The sequence below is a fragment of the Parus major genome, chromosome 2 (genome assembly GCF_001522545.3).
Source record: "Parus major isolate Abel chromosome 2, Parus_major1.1, whole genome shotgun sequence".
Taxonomy (NCBI): domain Eukaryota; kingdom Metazoa; phylum Chordata; class Aves; order Passeriformes; family Paridae; genus Parus; species Parus major.
This window is the reverse complement of record NC_031769.1, coordinates 61,925,909-61,938,354: the sequence shown is the minus strand read 5'-3', so window position 1 is coordinate 61,938,354 and position 12,446 is coordinate 61,925,909. Positions and strand designations below refer to the sequence as shown.

At 41.5% G+C, this 12,446-nt stretch overlaps 1 protein-coding gene across 4 annotated transcripts in view; it reads right to left on the bottom strand.

Annotated features, from left to right (window-relative positions):
* The window catches only part of GMPR (guanosine monophosphate reductase), a 42,107-nt gene that overhangs the window by 26,064 nt on the left and 3,597 nt on the right, over positions 1-12,446 (bottom strand). The window contains exons 2-6 of one of the 4 annotated variants that reach the window (XM_015616169.2): positions 12,223-12,358; positions 11,564-11,683; positions 10,855-10,938; positions 9,078-9,251; positions 1,253-1,334 (exon numbers count right to left, since the gene is read on the bottom strand). In XM_015616169.2, the coding sequence (XP_015471655.1) occupies positions 1,253-1,334; positions 9,078-9,251; positions 10,855-10,938; positions 11,564-11,608 (385 nt within the window). In that variant the 5' untranslated portion in view covers positions 11,609-11,683; positions 12,223-12,358. The remainder of the gene's footprint in view (positions 1-1,252; positions 1,335-9,077; positions 9,252-10,854; positions 10,939-11,563; positions 11,684-12,222; positions 12,359-12,446) is intronic. The other 3 variants (XM_015616177.2, XM_015616160.3, XM_015616183.3) reach the window with 3 other exon arrangements.

Below are 12,446 nucleotides of genomic sequence, written 5' to 3'. Positions count from 1 at the left end.
AGTGTATGTAATGCTTTATAATAAATCACTGCCATTTTCCACAGGATGGATCATTATTTGGAAAAGAGCCTCAAGACCTGAGGGAGAAACATTTGTTACTTGTGGGTTTGCATGGTCAACTTGTTCAGATCTGTTCAGGAAGGCCTCCAGGGAAGACTATACAGCATTTACATCAAACATTTTCCATGTTTGAGGCTACAAATTATAATTATTCTTCTTTTAAATCTGAATTTGTCCATGACAATTACAGCATGAAATCTCTGTTATTTATTCTTCATCTATTTTGCGGTATTTATTGTTTGGTATCTTCCCGGGCACAACTGCAATGTTTATTACAACGTTTTCTCTGCTCCAGTTATCCATTCATGGACCATAACTATCTGGCACTGCAGAGTAAACAATCTGCCTGCACTGCACTGGCTGATCACAGCTATACTGTCAGTGGCATTTGTGTTAGCCACTTCAAAATCTAGCCCACATATGGAGACTCCAGCTGCAATCTAAGAAGAAAATAGCAAGAGAAGTAACATGTGAAGGAAGGCACAAGGAAGGGAAAAATAGAAAAAAAAAAAAAAAGGAAGAGGAAGAGGAAAATAGATAGATGATGGCAGTGTATGCCAGACAACAATATTGGGGAAGATAGGGAAACAGTGTAAGAAGCTCAGGATCCTCTTGTTTATCCATGGAAATGTTAGAGTGATAGATAGCATGTAAGTGCATAAATGTAAATTTTAGCTCCCAGGCAATAGTAGCAGGAAGAGGCAAAGTTATCAGTATTTCACAATTGACGCCATTTCATCTTTAAAGACAGTGACAAGAATAACCTCAGCTTCACAGAACACAAATCATAATTAATTTTCTATTCAGAAACCCATCTTTCCTTGATAGAAGTGGACACCTGAACACAGTATCCCTTGAGCTTTAGCTTGGATGACTCATCCTCTTTTCAACAGGCTAGAAAAGTATTCCCAAACACAACACATTATCAGTGATAATGTCAGGAACTCAGGCAGCCCAGTGCTTCCAATAACAGGCATCTTCACTGAATGAAGGTGCAATATGCAACACCGTGCAGTATGAAACTCCAGCACCCTGTGTATTTCTTAAACACACTGTGTGTGCAAGCTCACTGGTACTTCATTGAGCTGAGAGGGTCTTGCATTGTAACAGGCAAGAAAACAGCATTATACACTTGTTCCATCTGGACAACTCCTCTACCAGTGGTTCCAAAAGCCACCTTTATTTGACTTACCTGGTCCAATACCCACTTTAATAATATCTGCTCCAGAAATAATAAGTTCTTCTACCATCTCTCCTGTCACCACATTGCCTGCCTAGAAAGAAAGAACAGCATCACGTGTATAGGAGATCTCAAGACTGCTGCAGTAAAGACTAAAGATGATAATGTAAAGTTTTATCTAGAGCTTTTACAAGATGAACTATACAGAGTATGGAAGAAAACAGTTCACCATACTGTTCCTTAAACGTGCCACTGAGACTAAACCAGTCATACAGGTAAATTCTCCAATCAAATGAATTTTACAATTAGTCCAGTAAACCCTGATACTTAGCATCCCATCAGGAGATCTGCTTTATCATCCATCCCCCTAATCCTCATCTAAAGGCTCTCAAACACATCTTCCCTAACTACAGGGGTTATTCTTCTCGTATACAATGAACTCCTCCACCTCTCCTGCCCTACCCATCTCTCCTGAACAGCCGAGAGATCTCCATGCCTTTTGTCTAACTCCCTTTACAGGAAGTTCAGATCTTGTTTAAAACACTGGAAAACATCTTTTTCCTTTAGGATTCAGTATTTTGCCCACTGAAAGTAAGGTACTAGTCTTCCAATTTTGTGCATTGGTGCCAAAATTGGTATGTACATACAGACTATATAAATCTGAGCATTCACACCATATACATACATTTGGTTGTGGTGACATTACTGGTCAAAAACAGGGGTTTGTTTCCCTCTGCATGACCTTTGCAGTGATACAGAGAGCATGCTATTTAGGGTAACACCTTAAAGTTCTGAATTGGTTTGTGTTCTTTACTATATTTTTCCTTCCATTTCAACAGCTCTTTTCCTCCTTTTGCCTACATTGTTATCTTTGCTGACAGTGAAGGCAGCTCTCTTGGAATTTGCCTTGCTTCTTCTAGAAAACTTCTTCTATTGGCTCTCCACACCCCTAATGAATTGCTTAGTCTTTGACTGCCGTCATACCATACTTCCTTGAAGTCATACCAGACAGATCTTTCTTGAACCTCAAGAATGAGAACTAACCACAGTGGTACAGGTGAGTTCTGTTCTCACCAAGTTCTCAGAGCTTTACACAACGCTTGTCTTTTCTATGGAAATATCTTGCCTGACACACAAAGAATGCATTTGCCTGTGTCACACTGGTGGCTCACAGTCAGGGTGTGATCTACTTATGCCTGCAGGAACATTTACCTATTCCAAATTGTAGCAGAAACTTGCAGAACTTCCCCTGATACTGTGTTACCTATTCTTAGAGTAAGGTTTTTCACACATGGTTTATTGTGGCTGTCTTCTGTCAGAGCCTCGGCTGGGTACAAGGCCTCTAGTAACATACCATGAGACACAGATTTTTCTGGTCCATGGATGCTGTGAATGCAGAGAATGCCAATGTGATGAAATTAGATACTTTTAATAAAAGAAACTACAAAACAACCTTCTAGCACACACTAGGTAATTGGCTTGTAAAACTGGTGCAGTAAGTGCAGAGAGCTGCCAGTCTATTTCTATTTAGTTCAAGAAACATTCTGATGCAAGCTCAGTGTGACATGACAGGCCCTTGCATGCGTCTAACTGTGGATCTGATGGATCAGTAATCACAGTAAGGCTAATGATTAATTCCCTTGCCAGGAGTATCCTCTATCCAGATGATTTTTGGGGAAAAGACAGTCTTCAAACAGCAAAGATTTCAAATGACATTTGAATCCTATTCAGAGGAGATTTATGAGCTAAAACCTACGCTTTGAGTTACATTTGAAAACAAACTGTTATCCAGTGCATTTTCAGACCACGCTTTCCTCTCTGCAAAGGGCTGCACAAGGCAAATGAATGCTGACATAGCACACACTGAACTGACTCACTACAGCTATACTAATTGCATTCCCATACTCTGAGAGAACATTGTAGAAGGAATGCAATCCTATAAATTGCACCCCACAATTTAAGGAAGATGTGAAGGTCTTTGAATGTGCCTGAAGAAGGTAGCAAAGCTGGTGATGCAACTGAAAGGCAGGTGCTGTGGGGAGTGGCCAAGGCACTGGGTTCATCTAACTTGGAGAGAAGGCGGCCAAGGGGCGACCTCATTGCTCACTACAGCTTCCTGAGGAGGGAAGTGGAGAGGGAGGTGCTGAGTTCTCCCTGGGATACAGTGACAGGATGCATATGAATGGCTCAAAGCTGTGTCCCTCAGGAAGGTTCAGACCTGACTTGAGGAATCAGTTCCTAAGTGAGAGGGTAGACAAACCCTGGAACAAGCTTCCTGAAGAGGTGGCCAATGCCCCATGCCTCTGTGTTTAGTTTCCCAGGTCTTCCCTCACACCCTTCCTGTAAACTGGAGTAACACCATCTTGCTTTCTGTGAGCAGGAACCTCCCCAGACTCCCAAGACCTTTGACAGGTGATGAGAGGGGTCCTGCTCTAACATTTGCTAGCTCCTTCAGTACTCTTGGACAATTACAAACCAAGTTTGGTTTGTATCTCAGCTCTGCGGCTTGTCTCACATCTACAGAACATTCCTAACTAGAAAAACTGCACAAGATAAATCTCCAGTTTTCCACATCAGCTGTTTTGCACTTTTTACAAAAGACAGGCTATTCATTTCTGGAGATCTGAATTTAGATGTAGGGATGTTCAGAAAACTTCTTACATAATGATATTGCAGGACTTAGCAAGTGTTAGTAGCAGTACTGATATGGGCAGAGAAGGAAGCAAATTCTAAAGACCTCAATTAGTATTTTCTTAGCTTTTATTCAAGTGTAACTACTGCTGAAGTCAACAGAAGGGTACCCAGGGAATACTGGGCAAGGACTGTTCTCCCCTTAATGATTTCTGACTCCTATTTTACCATTTATTTATTTTTACTGAATTTTGCTTCTTCCTTTTATTAGCTTGAAACAGCTGACAAGCCACCACCTGAAGCACTTATAAAAACAACGATAATATCAAGCAGCAATTTGTGGTCTATGATACAGAACCACTTAACTTTGCTCAAAAGAGCATGATATTGACTAAAAATAAAATAAAATAGAACAATCAGGAAATACAGAATATATAATAGGTACAGTGTTTCAGCTAAGTGCTGCTTCCTTTCTGCTCAATGGTAATTTGTTAGTATATACTAAGTACTGCACATTCCAAGGTGGGATGATGGAGTGTGCCACTTAGGACATGAGGGAAGCAGTTTACCTCTGGAAGGCAGATGACCACCTTTTGCTGTATGACACACACCACATTACAACTTGGTGAAATACTGGAATACATTCAAAAATTCATAAATAGGAAGGAACAAGTCAGTGGTTTCATGAGATTTGGGATCAAACATGTATTTAACTTAAACAGCAGTGTCTTCTTATTAGCAGAGCATAGAGGGTTGTCAAACTGTCTCTTCAGAAATGTTAACCAGACGTTTACTGTTAAGTTATTGCTAGAAAATGTTGGAACTGCATATGTTGGTTCAAAATGCTCATACTAGCAGGGAAAAACACTTATGTCCCCAGCATACATTTTTTCCTGGAATGCATGTACACATCACTGATTTCTGTCTTTCTGAATCTGCAGATCCTTAACAAATTTTCAAGGAAGACGTGAAGTTCTACATAGCAGACTTCAACCTGCCAATGAGAGGCTTGCTTCTTTTAGGTACCTTCTGCAGACCTCAGAGAGCACAAAAAAACACTATGAGGGAGGCACAGCTATCTGTATGTGAAGAAACCCCAGTATGACATCTAAAGGGAAATCAGTTTACTCACACTCAGCTGAACTCTGCTTTACTGAAACCAGTGCTTGCCTTACCACTGATACCAGAATAAACCGAGGCAGAAGAGCTTTTGAAATCTCCACTGGTATGGTAAAGCCAGAATACTTCAACTTTAAAAAAAATATTTAAAAAAAAAACCCTGAAAAGATCAATAAAGAAAGTCTGAGACTACAGTTAGAAATTAAACCCTCTCAAATTAATTTTAAACAATAGAACACAATTGGAATGTGCACACTGAAGTCACTACAGACAATACACTTTGCAGTGTGTTCAGGGAACACAGAAGTTGATGCAAGTGTTGTGATGTACCATCATTCAGTATGAGGTTTCAAGTGAACACCATCCTGGGTCATTCCAGCAGTATCCAGGATGACTGAACTGTGGGTCAATAAATTCTGGCCTCAGAAAAGTCAAAGGGAGTTTCCCTACTGACTTTAACAAGATCAAGATTTTACCTAACAGGCTTATAAAGACTATGGCTTCTCTGACAAAGATACAAAATTAGTGAACACAGTAGGGAAGTGCCTTTGAATTTCAGTCAGGCATTTGATACTGTGCCTCATGAAAGCCTGCTATAAATATCAACTCATACTGCCTAAGACAGGAACACTGCTGCACTGATTGAAAGCTTCTGGCAAATGGCAATGGATTGAGCTGGGGAGAAGTGTCTATGACAACAGTTCTCAAACTTTCTTCTTGTATCCTAGAAGAAAGCACAGTCTGTGCCTCCACATTATCAGGAAGACGGCCAAAGGACACTTCCCACCCACAAAAGCAAGGGGTGCTTAACCATGAGATGGAGGGAGATGCCCTTTGCAAGGTGGCTGCCTGCATTCAGTATCGTGCCTGACCTGAGACAGGCTCAGCAGCATCACCCTCTCCTATCCAGGGATCCTGCCTGGCCCCTGTTCTAAGACGTCAGCCCTGGTGGACATGCCACAACTGAATTTACTCTGGTGTGTGTTCCAGGGATGAACTGGGAGTAGTCTGCATGGCTTTCTCTGACTGATTCCTGCCTCCAGCTAAGGCCCAGAAAAGTTCTGTTACTGACTCCAAGGAGGAGCAAAAGTTTCTGGTTCCTGCTGTTTCCCTCTGCTTCTGCTTTGTAATTCAGCTTGTCTCCTTCTCTGGCCCACAATTTATGGGTGCTACTGTATCTCCAAGTGTGCTCCTGCCTCAGTCTTCTTCCTGCCACACTCCCTGCTCCCCTCAGGGTTGTTCTTCTATAATGAACAGAGGAATACCAGAAAGAAAAATTCAGCATAAAAACTTGGCAAACCTTGCTGGCAAAGATAACTTAGCTTGTAAACTGACTTTCAGGTTGATGGAATAACCCTAAAGTCTACAATTAAACTAATAAACAAGGACCTATGCAACCTGTAATATAAAGGCTCTGATCCTCCATCATGAATGCTGACTTAAAGGTTTTCTTTAGACTTGAGCAAGCAAGCACAATGGATGTAGAATAATGCTGTGCAACAGTGAAACACCCCAATGGGTGATTCTCCTCAGGACCTTCCTGGCTTTGGGAGGCACTTGTGAGACACTCAGAAGACTTAAATATTCCTTCTTCCCCCATTCCCAACCTAATGAGTGATTTAAGACAAGTCACGTTGTACGTCTGTGTCCCTGTTTGTCTTCCCTACCCTTTGTGTTCTATGGAGAAACTGATCTTCTTTGTAAATTAATACAAAAAGCAATAGTGAAAAAACCTTGTGTCAGAACCAGGCAGAAGAAAATAAGGTAATGTGATTGTAAAGTAAGTATTTAAAAAGACAGAAACATGCATTTGAAAGGTTGTTACACAAGAGACATATTCCATCTGGCAGGGAGTATTGGCCATGGAGAGTACTACATTAACCACAGCTGCTCTGCACATCCCCTGTGAACCTCAGAGCTGAACCCATTACGTGGCCCCTGGGAACACACATTCCCTGAGATCCAGGGTTGGGTTACTGTTATGTATTGCACTGCAGCTGACTGTGGAATGAATAGTCATGCTGAGGAAAGCAAACAAGACAGCCTGCAAGGTCCTGGAGATCACTTTCAGCTATGAGAAAGTGTCTTTATTTTTATACCTACTATTTAACTGCTAACCCTTTTGTTTGAAAGCCCCAACAGCAGAGAACATACTGCAGGCATAGCGCAGACACATCAAAGCATTCAGAACAGGTAGCAGCAGGACATGTCTTCCAGATTACCATTAAAAGAAGCCTAGACCAGCTCCTGCATTTCAGCCAGGAACAGCTTCAAAAGGCCATTTTGGCACAGAATGGGAATTCATTTGGAAGCAGGGTAGAGGTGGGTGTCTCTAGTTGAATCAGAGACCTTCAGGGACCAAACAGACCCTGGAGGCTGAGGGAAACTGAAGGTTTTTGAACACGCCAAGTCTGTTAGGATGCTTTTAGGGGTGGAAATTATCAGAGATGAAAAACATAAGCCATATCTAAGCCACATTCAGAGAAAGGAGCTACAGTCAGAGAAGGCAACTGATCAGGGCTTTAAATGTGCTCAAGCAGGTGGTGCTGTCAGGACAATGACACCTGAAGTAACAATAACCTTAGCCACAAAAGCAGAGACACTAGGAAGGCAGCAGAACAGTCATGGTAGGTAGATGAAACTGGCCTAAGAACCCTGGACTAAAATCTGGGCTTGACATCTGACTTTGACATTGACCTTTTCTGCCTTCTGGGGAATTCATCTTGGTTGATTTCCCTCCTCAGTCAGCAAAGTCATCAATCTGTGGAGAGGTAGAGGAAGGCATGACACACAATTTTCTTTCCACTCCTGACAGAGATAATCTTTGGCAATTTAAACTCCCTCCCACAATTCTTCAAAGACAAAGACACTGGAGTAATCATGTCACTAAGGACAATACTTCAGATACAAAGCAAGGAAACAGCTTCTTCCCTCATTGCAGTGTATATGAAGCAGAAAGCTCAGAAGGCTCACATTTATCATTTCATAGTTCCAAAATCTCTCTCCAAAGCCATAGGAAATATGACCACACCAAATGGTTCCCACCTCTCCTGGCAGCTGTTGAAGAATGCCTATTCATTAGTCCATGATAATCCAGAACCCAACAGCCATTCCAGCTCACTTCAGTTTTCCATCATTTGGAAGCAAGAACACTGCCTTCCTCTGACATGGGAGAAAGGAATGCATCCTCCTCTGAGCTGCTTGATGCATGTTATTCTCTAATGAACCAAGGGAGAATGCACACTTAGGAATAGTCTTATTTCACATTTACTTTACATACATGAAGCTTTATCTCTGGCACGGAAAGCAGGCAAGTCTTGCCTAAACACATGATTTTTTCCTGCACTGGCTTGAAGAAAGGCTGGTAGCCTCATTACAGATCTGCTGCTTGTTTGAGGATTTCTGCTATTCTCATGGAAACAATTCAGACACATTTTTTCAAGAGCTCTTATAAAGCAGCAGTAGTGCTCTGCTGCCAGGAGTTCCATGCCCATATGCAAACACCCTATTCTTAGTGCAAAAGGGCTCAAGGAAGCATGGAATAAGCACTCTGGGATGGGATAGTAACATCACAGAAAGCACCACAAAAAGCCCTAGCACTGACCTTTTTGCTCTCTGATAATGCTGTTCACAACTACCCAACATCCCTCTCACTCTTATCATGGGCAAGGATCAGTCTGCATTGAGCTGTCTTCATAGTGATCTAACAGTCATTGGCTCCAGCTGGCCAGAAATGCTGGCACACTCCCACAGCTAACCTCTGCTTGAAATCACCCAAATCAACCTGTAACACTTAATGATTAGAGGTCTCATCTAGTGGGGGAAGGAGGACATGAGCAGGAAGCGAACTGGATCCACCCAGTCCTCCGCGCCAACTTAATCAGACAGCTACATTAGAGTACACACTAAACATTCCCACAGAAATCATCAGCAATGGAAGACGGACAATGCCAAACAGTTGTTTAACATCCTTCCTTGCTTCCCTTCCTTTTCTAGCTTCTGATGCCTACCAGTCAAACTCTGGGTCTTCTTCCTGGACAGAATTTACATACACACACACCCCCTTCCAGCCTTTCTACACACTTACCATAATGGTGTGATGTGGGAACAGGGCACGGACAGACTTCACAAACTCCACAAAATACTCTGAATAGCCATTTGCTACATCCAGGCAGATGAATCTGATAGCTGGAATGGCCTCTAGTATACTTGTTAACTTTTTCAAATCATCTTGTCCACTACCTGAGCTTGCTGCTACATGCTAAAAAAAAACCAGAAAGAACAAAACAGAGTAGTAGGTTGCAGAAACTGAAATAAACACACACAATTTGTATGTCTTTTCCTGCATAGTCTTGGCAGGACTTGTGCTGGTAACTAGTGAAAAATCACACCATGCAGTATGAAATAAATACCTTCCTGGGAAAATCAGTGGGCTATTTCTGTCTTGTTTAAATGATATAAAAGAGAGAGAAATTAGCATTCTAGCATTCATTCACAAGTGGATTGTCGCAGGCTTATATAATCATCTGAGATCAATCAAGGTTCAGCCATACTCATATGAACATGAAGACAAAGCCCTAACTTGGTATATTTCCAGGAAGCTAGAGGCAAAATTTTGGGCACTGTCAGAGAGTAAAATCTGGGTCTTTAAGTTCACCAAGCACTCTTGTGATCTACAGAATCGCAGAACAATTTTGCTTGGGAAGGTCATCTGGAGATTTTGTAGTGCAATCCCCTTTCTCAAGCAGGGTCAGCTACCACTGAAAACAATCAGATTGCTTGTCTTCCAATGAGTTCTTTCCAAAAGAAAAATAGTTTCCACAGCTGTTGGCCTACAAACCCTCTGCAGAAATCCAAGGTCACACTGCAAGTCGGTATTTAATCACTATAGGAATAGGAGATCCTATTCCAGTCATTATGTACCACAAATAAGTTTGGAAGTGCTCAGACACAGGACATTCCTGGGACCACTTTCTACCGTAGGGTGGCATGTAAGTATCCTCACTGGCTGAAGTGCTAGGTTCACTTTCAGACAACTCTGTAATCAATAGCCTTTATAACGTAATTCTAAAATATGCCACAGGTAAAGGTGCAATACATCTGTGTGGTATTTTTTTCTATACACAGAAAGATCAAAAACTGCACTGAACTTTGAGCAGGAAGGGGAGATGGCCAGGCACACTCACAGCGCCTCTCCTGGTACAGGGGCCTGCCAGAGGAAAGTAAGTCTGAATGTGAGAAAATCACAACTTAAGTCAATGTTTAAATTGGCTAAATATAATGGCTCAGGATAGGACCCTGTGAACAAATGTGATAGCACAGCCAGGAATAGCACAAAGTGAGCTCTGGTGCAAGAAGGTAAGTGAAGGACACACAAGCTCTGACAACTTTCAATGCTCATCCCTGCCTGGGCCTAGCACCTAGGCGCCTCCAGCCTGCAGACTCCAGATCCGCTTGCACACCCGATGGCAAAGACTTTGCCTGCCACAAGGGGCCAGCCTGTGGTTGGGTTACTTGAAATTATTCACATTGGTGCACTACCACAGCTCCCAACAGCAACAGAAGCACGGCACTCATACCTACTCCCAAGTATTTCCTCCTTCTTTGTTCAGGATACTTCTCTGTTTCCATCCCAGGTATAAATAAACTTTGCTTTTTTGCATCTTAAAATAAGCACTTTTGTAATGGAATCACATAACTGTTCTTTTAAATCAGGATGAGCCACTTCCCTTGATGAATTTAAGAACAGCAAATATCTTCATTCCCCAAAACCTCACTTGACAACAGTATTCCCAGGAGACTCCAGTGTATGTGAGTTCAGAACAAAGCAATAAACCATAATAATTTACAGTAGAAAAATGTACCTCAAGGCATTCTGGGTGATTGGCAGCAAACAGTTTCCATTCTTCCAGAGAATAATGCTTGTGAATTGCAGTGAACATTGCATGCTAGCAAAAAACCAAGAGAACTGATATTAATGTCCAAGTTAGTAATTTTTCCCTCAGATGCAAAATAAGGCATTAGAAAACCCCCTTTTAAGTGTAAGCTCATCCCCATTGGAAGAAACAGTAACAGGGAATAACAGACCAGGCAACTATTAACAGCTCTTCAAAAGCAACTTTATGTACTTAGCCAGCCTTGCAGGTCCAGGTTTATGATATGTTTCATTAAGCTACTGTCAGTATTTTGAATGTGACAGAGGCTCATTAACTTAGAAAGTGCTGCAGTCCTATCCTGTAACCTACACTTGCAAAACCTGTCAGTTAAATTTTATTTTTTTTCTGGCAGGGAGCACAAAGGGACCTCAATAACTAAGCTCTAAAAGCTCTAACTGAAGCTGAGATACACTCAAGATGGAAGCTTTCCAGTATGAAAGCATCTCCACTGAAACTCTTACACCAGGAGCCTTGTTTGTGGTAACTGTGTTGTAAAAGTACACCTGCTTTTTCTTATTCTGGAGTTTTAAACTCATATTCCCCTGTTCTCCAACAAACGTAGCTAAAAATCAACAAAGGCTGCTCACTGTCACCCAGCAGCTTCCCAACTGTTGCAGAAATGAGAACTGGGACTTACTTTTGCCATAACCACAGCCATTTCAAATGTCCCCACAGTGTCCATGTTTGCCACTATAATGGGAATTCCTGTGTATGTCTGCTTGGAGTTACGGAAGGTGAAGGTGCGCTTGAGGTCGACCTGCAGTGAACATACACGCATTCTTTTAAGTAACTGATTGTAATATTACACAAGTTTTGCCACAGATTTCAGATACAGCATGTTCAGACACAGCTTCTTGATTTTCCTCACATTTCCTGTTCCTTTTGTTCCACTACTACATCATTAATTTCCTTTTTTTTTTTTTTTTTTTACAATTCTGCCTTCCAAACAAGAAAAAAAGTTCAAAAGAATGTTTTCTGCATTAAATAGAGCTCTTACTTAAGAAAAAGAATCAAAATTAAACTAAAAAAAGAAAAGGAACAAGGCAGAAGGGCTTGGAAAGAAAGGACAATGAGAACTCAGAGTTATTGTATACAGAAGTAACCTCAGCTGTTTGTATGTCTGTCTGAGAAACTCAAATTGAAGTCCTAACTCCAAAGAAGTCAGAATTGCAACTCCCTCCATCTCCAGGGCATAGAGGACTTTGTCCCAATCTTTAAGGTAAATAACAGTATAATAAAGTATGCTCTTTGGTCACAGTTACCAGCCCTCTTGCCATACAATATGAACAATCATACCTTGGCTTGCTAAACCAAGAAGCTGCTAGTTTCTAAGTTAATGTCTTAAAACTGTATCCGCCTTCACCTTCAAAGTTATTTCTTCTTCAGCACCTTCAAATGATCACGGTAACATCAGGCATTTTTTTCCTTACATCTGCAAGAGGTATTATCAAATTAGATCAGTTCCCACTGGCCTACCTAGGATTTTCCTAGCTAGGTGAAAAATGCTCAAAAGATAAAAA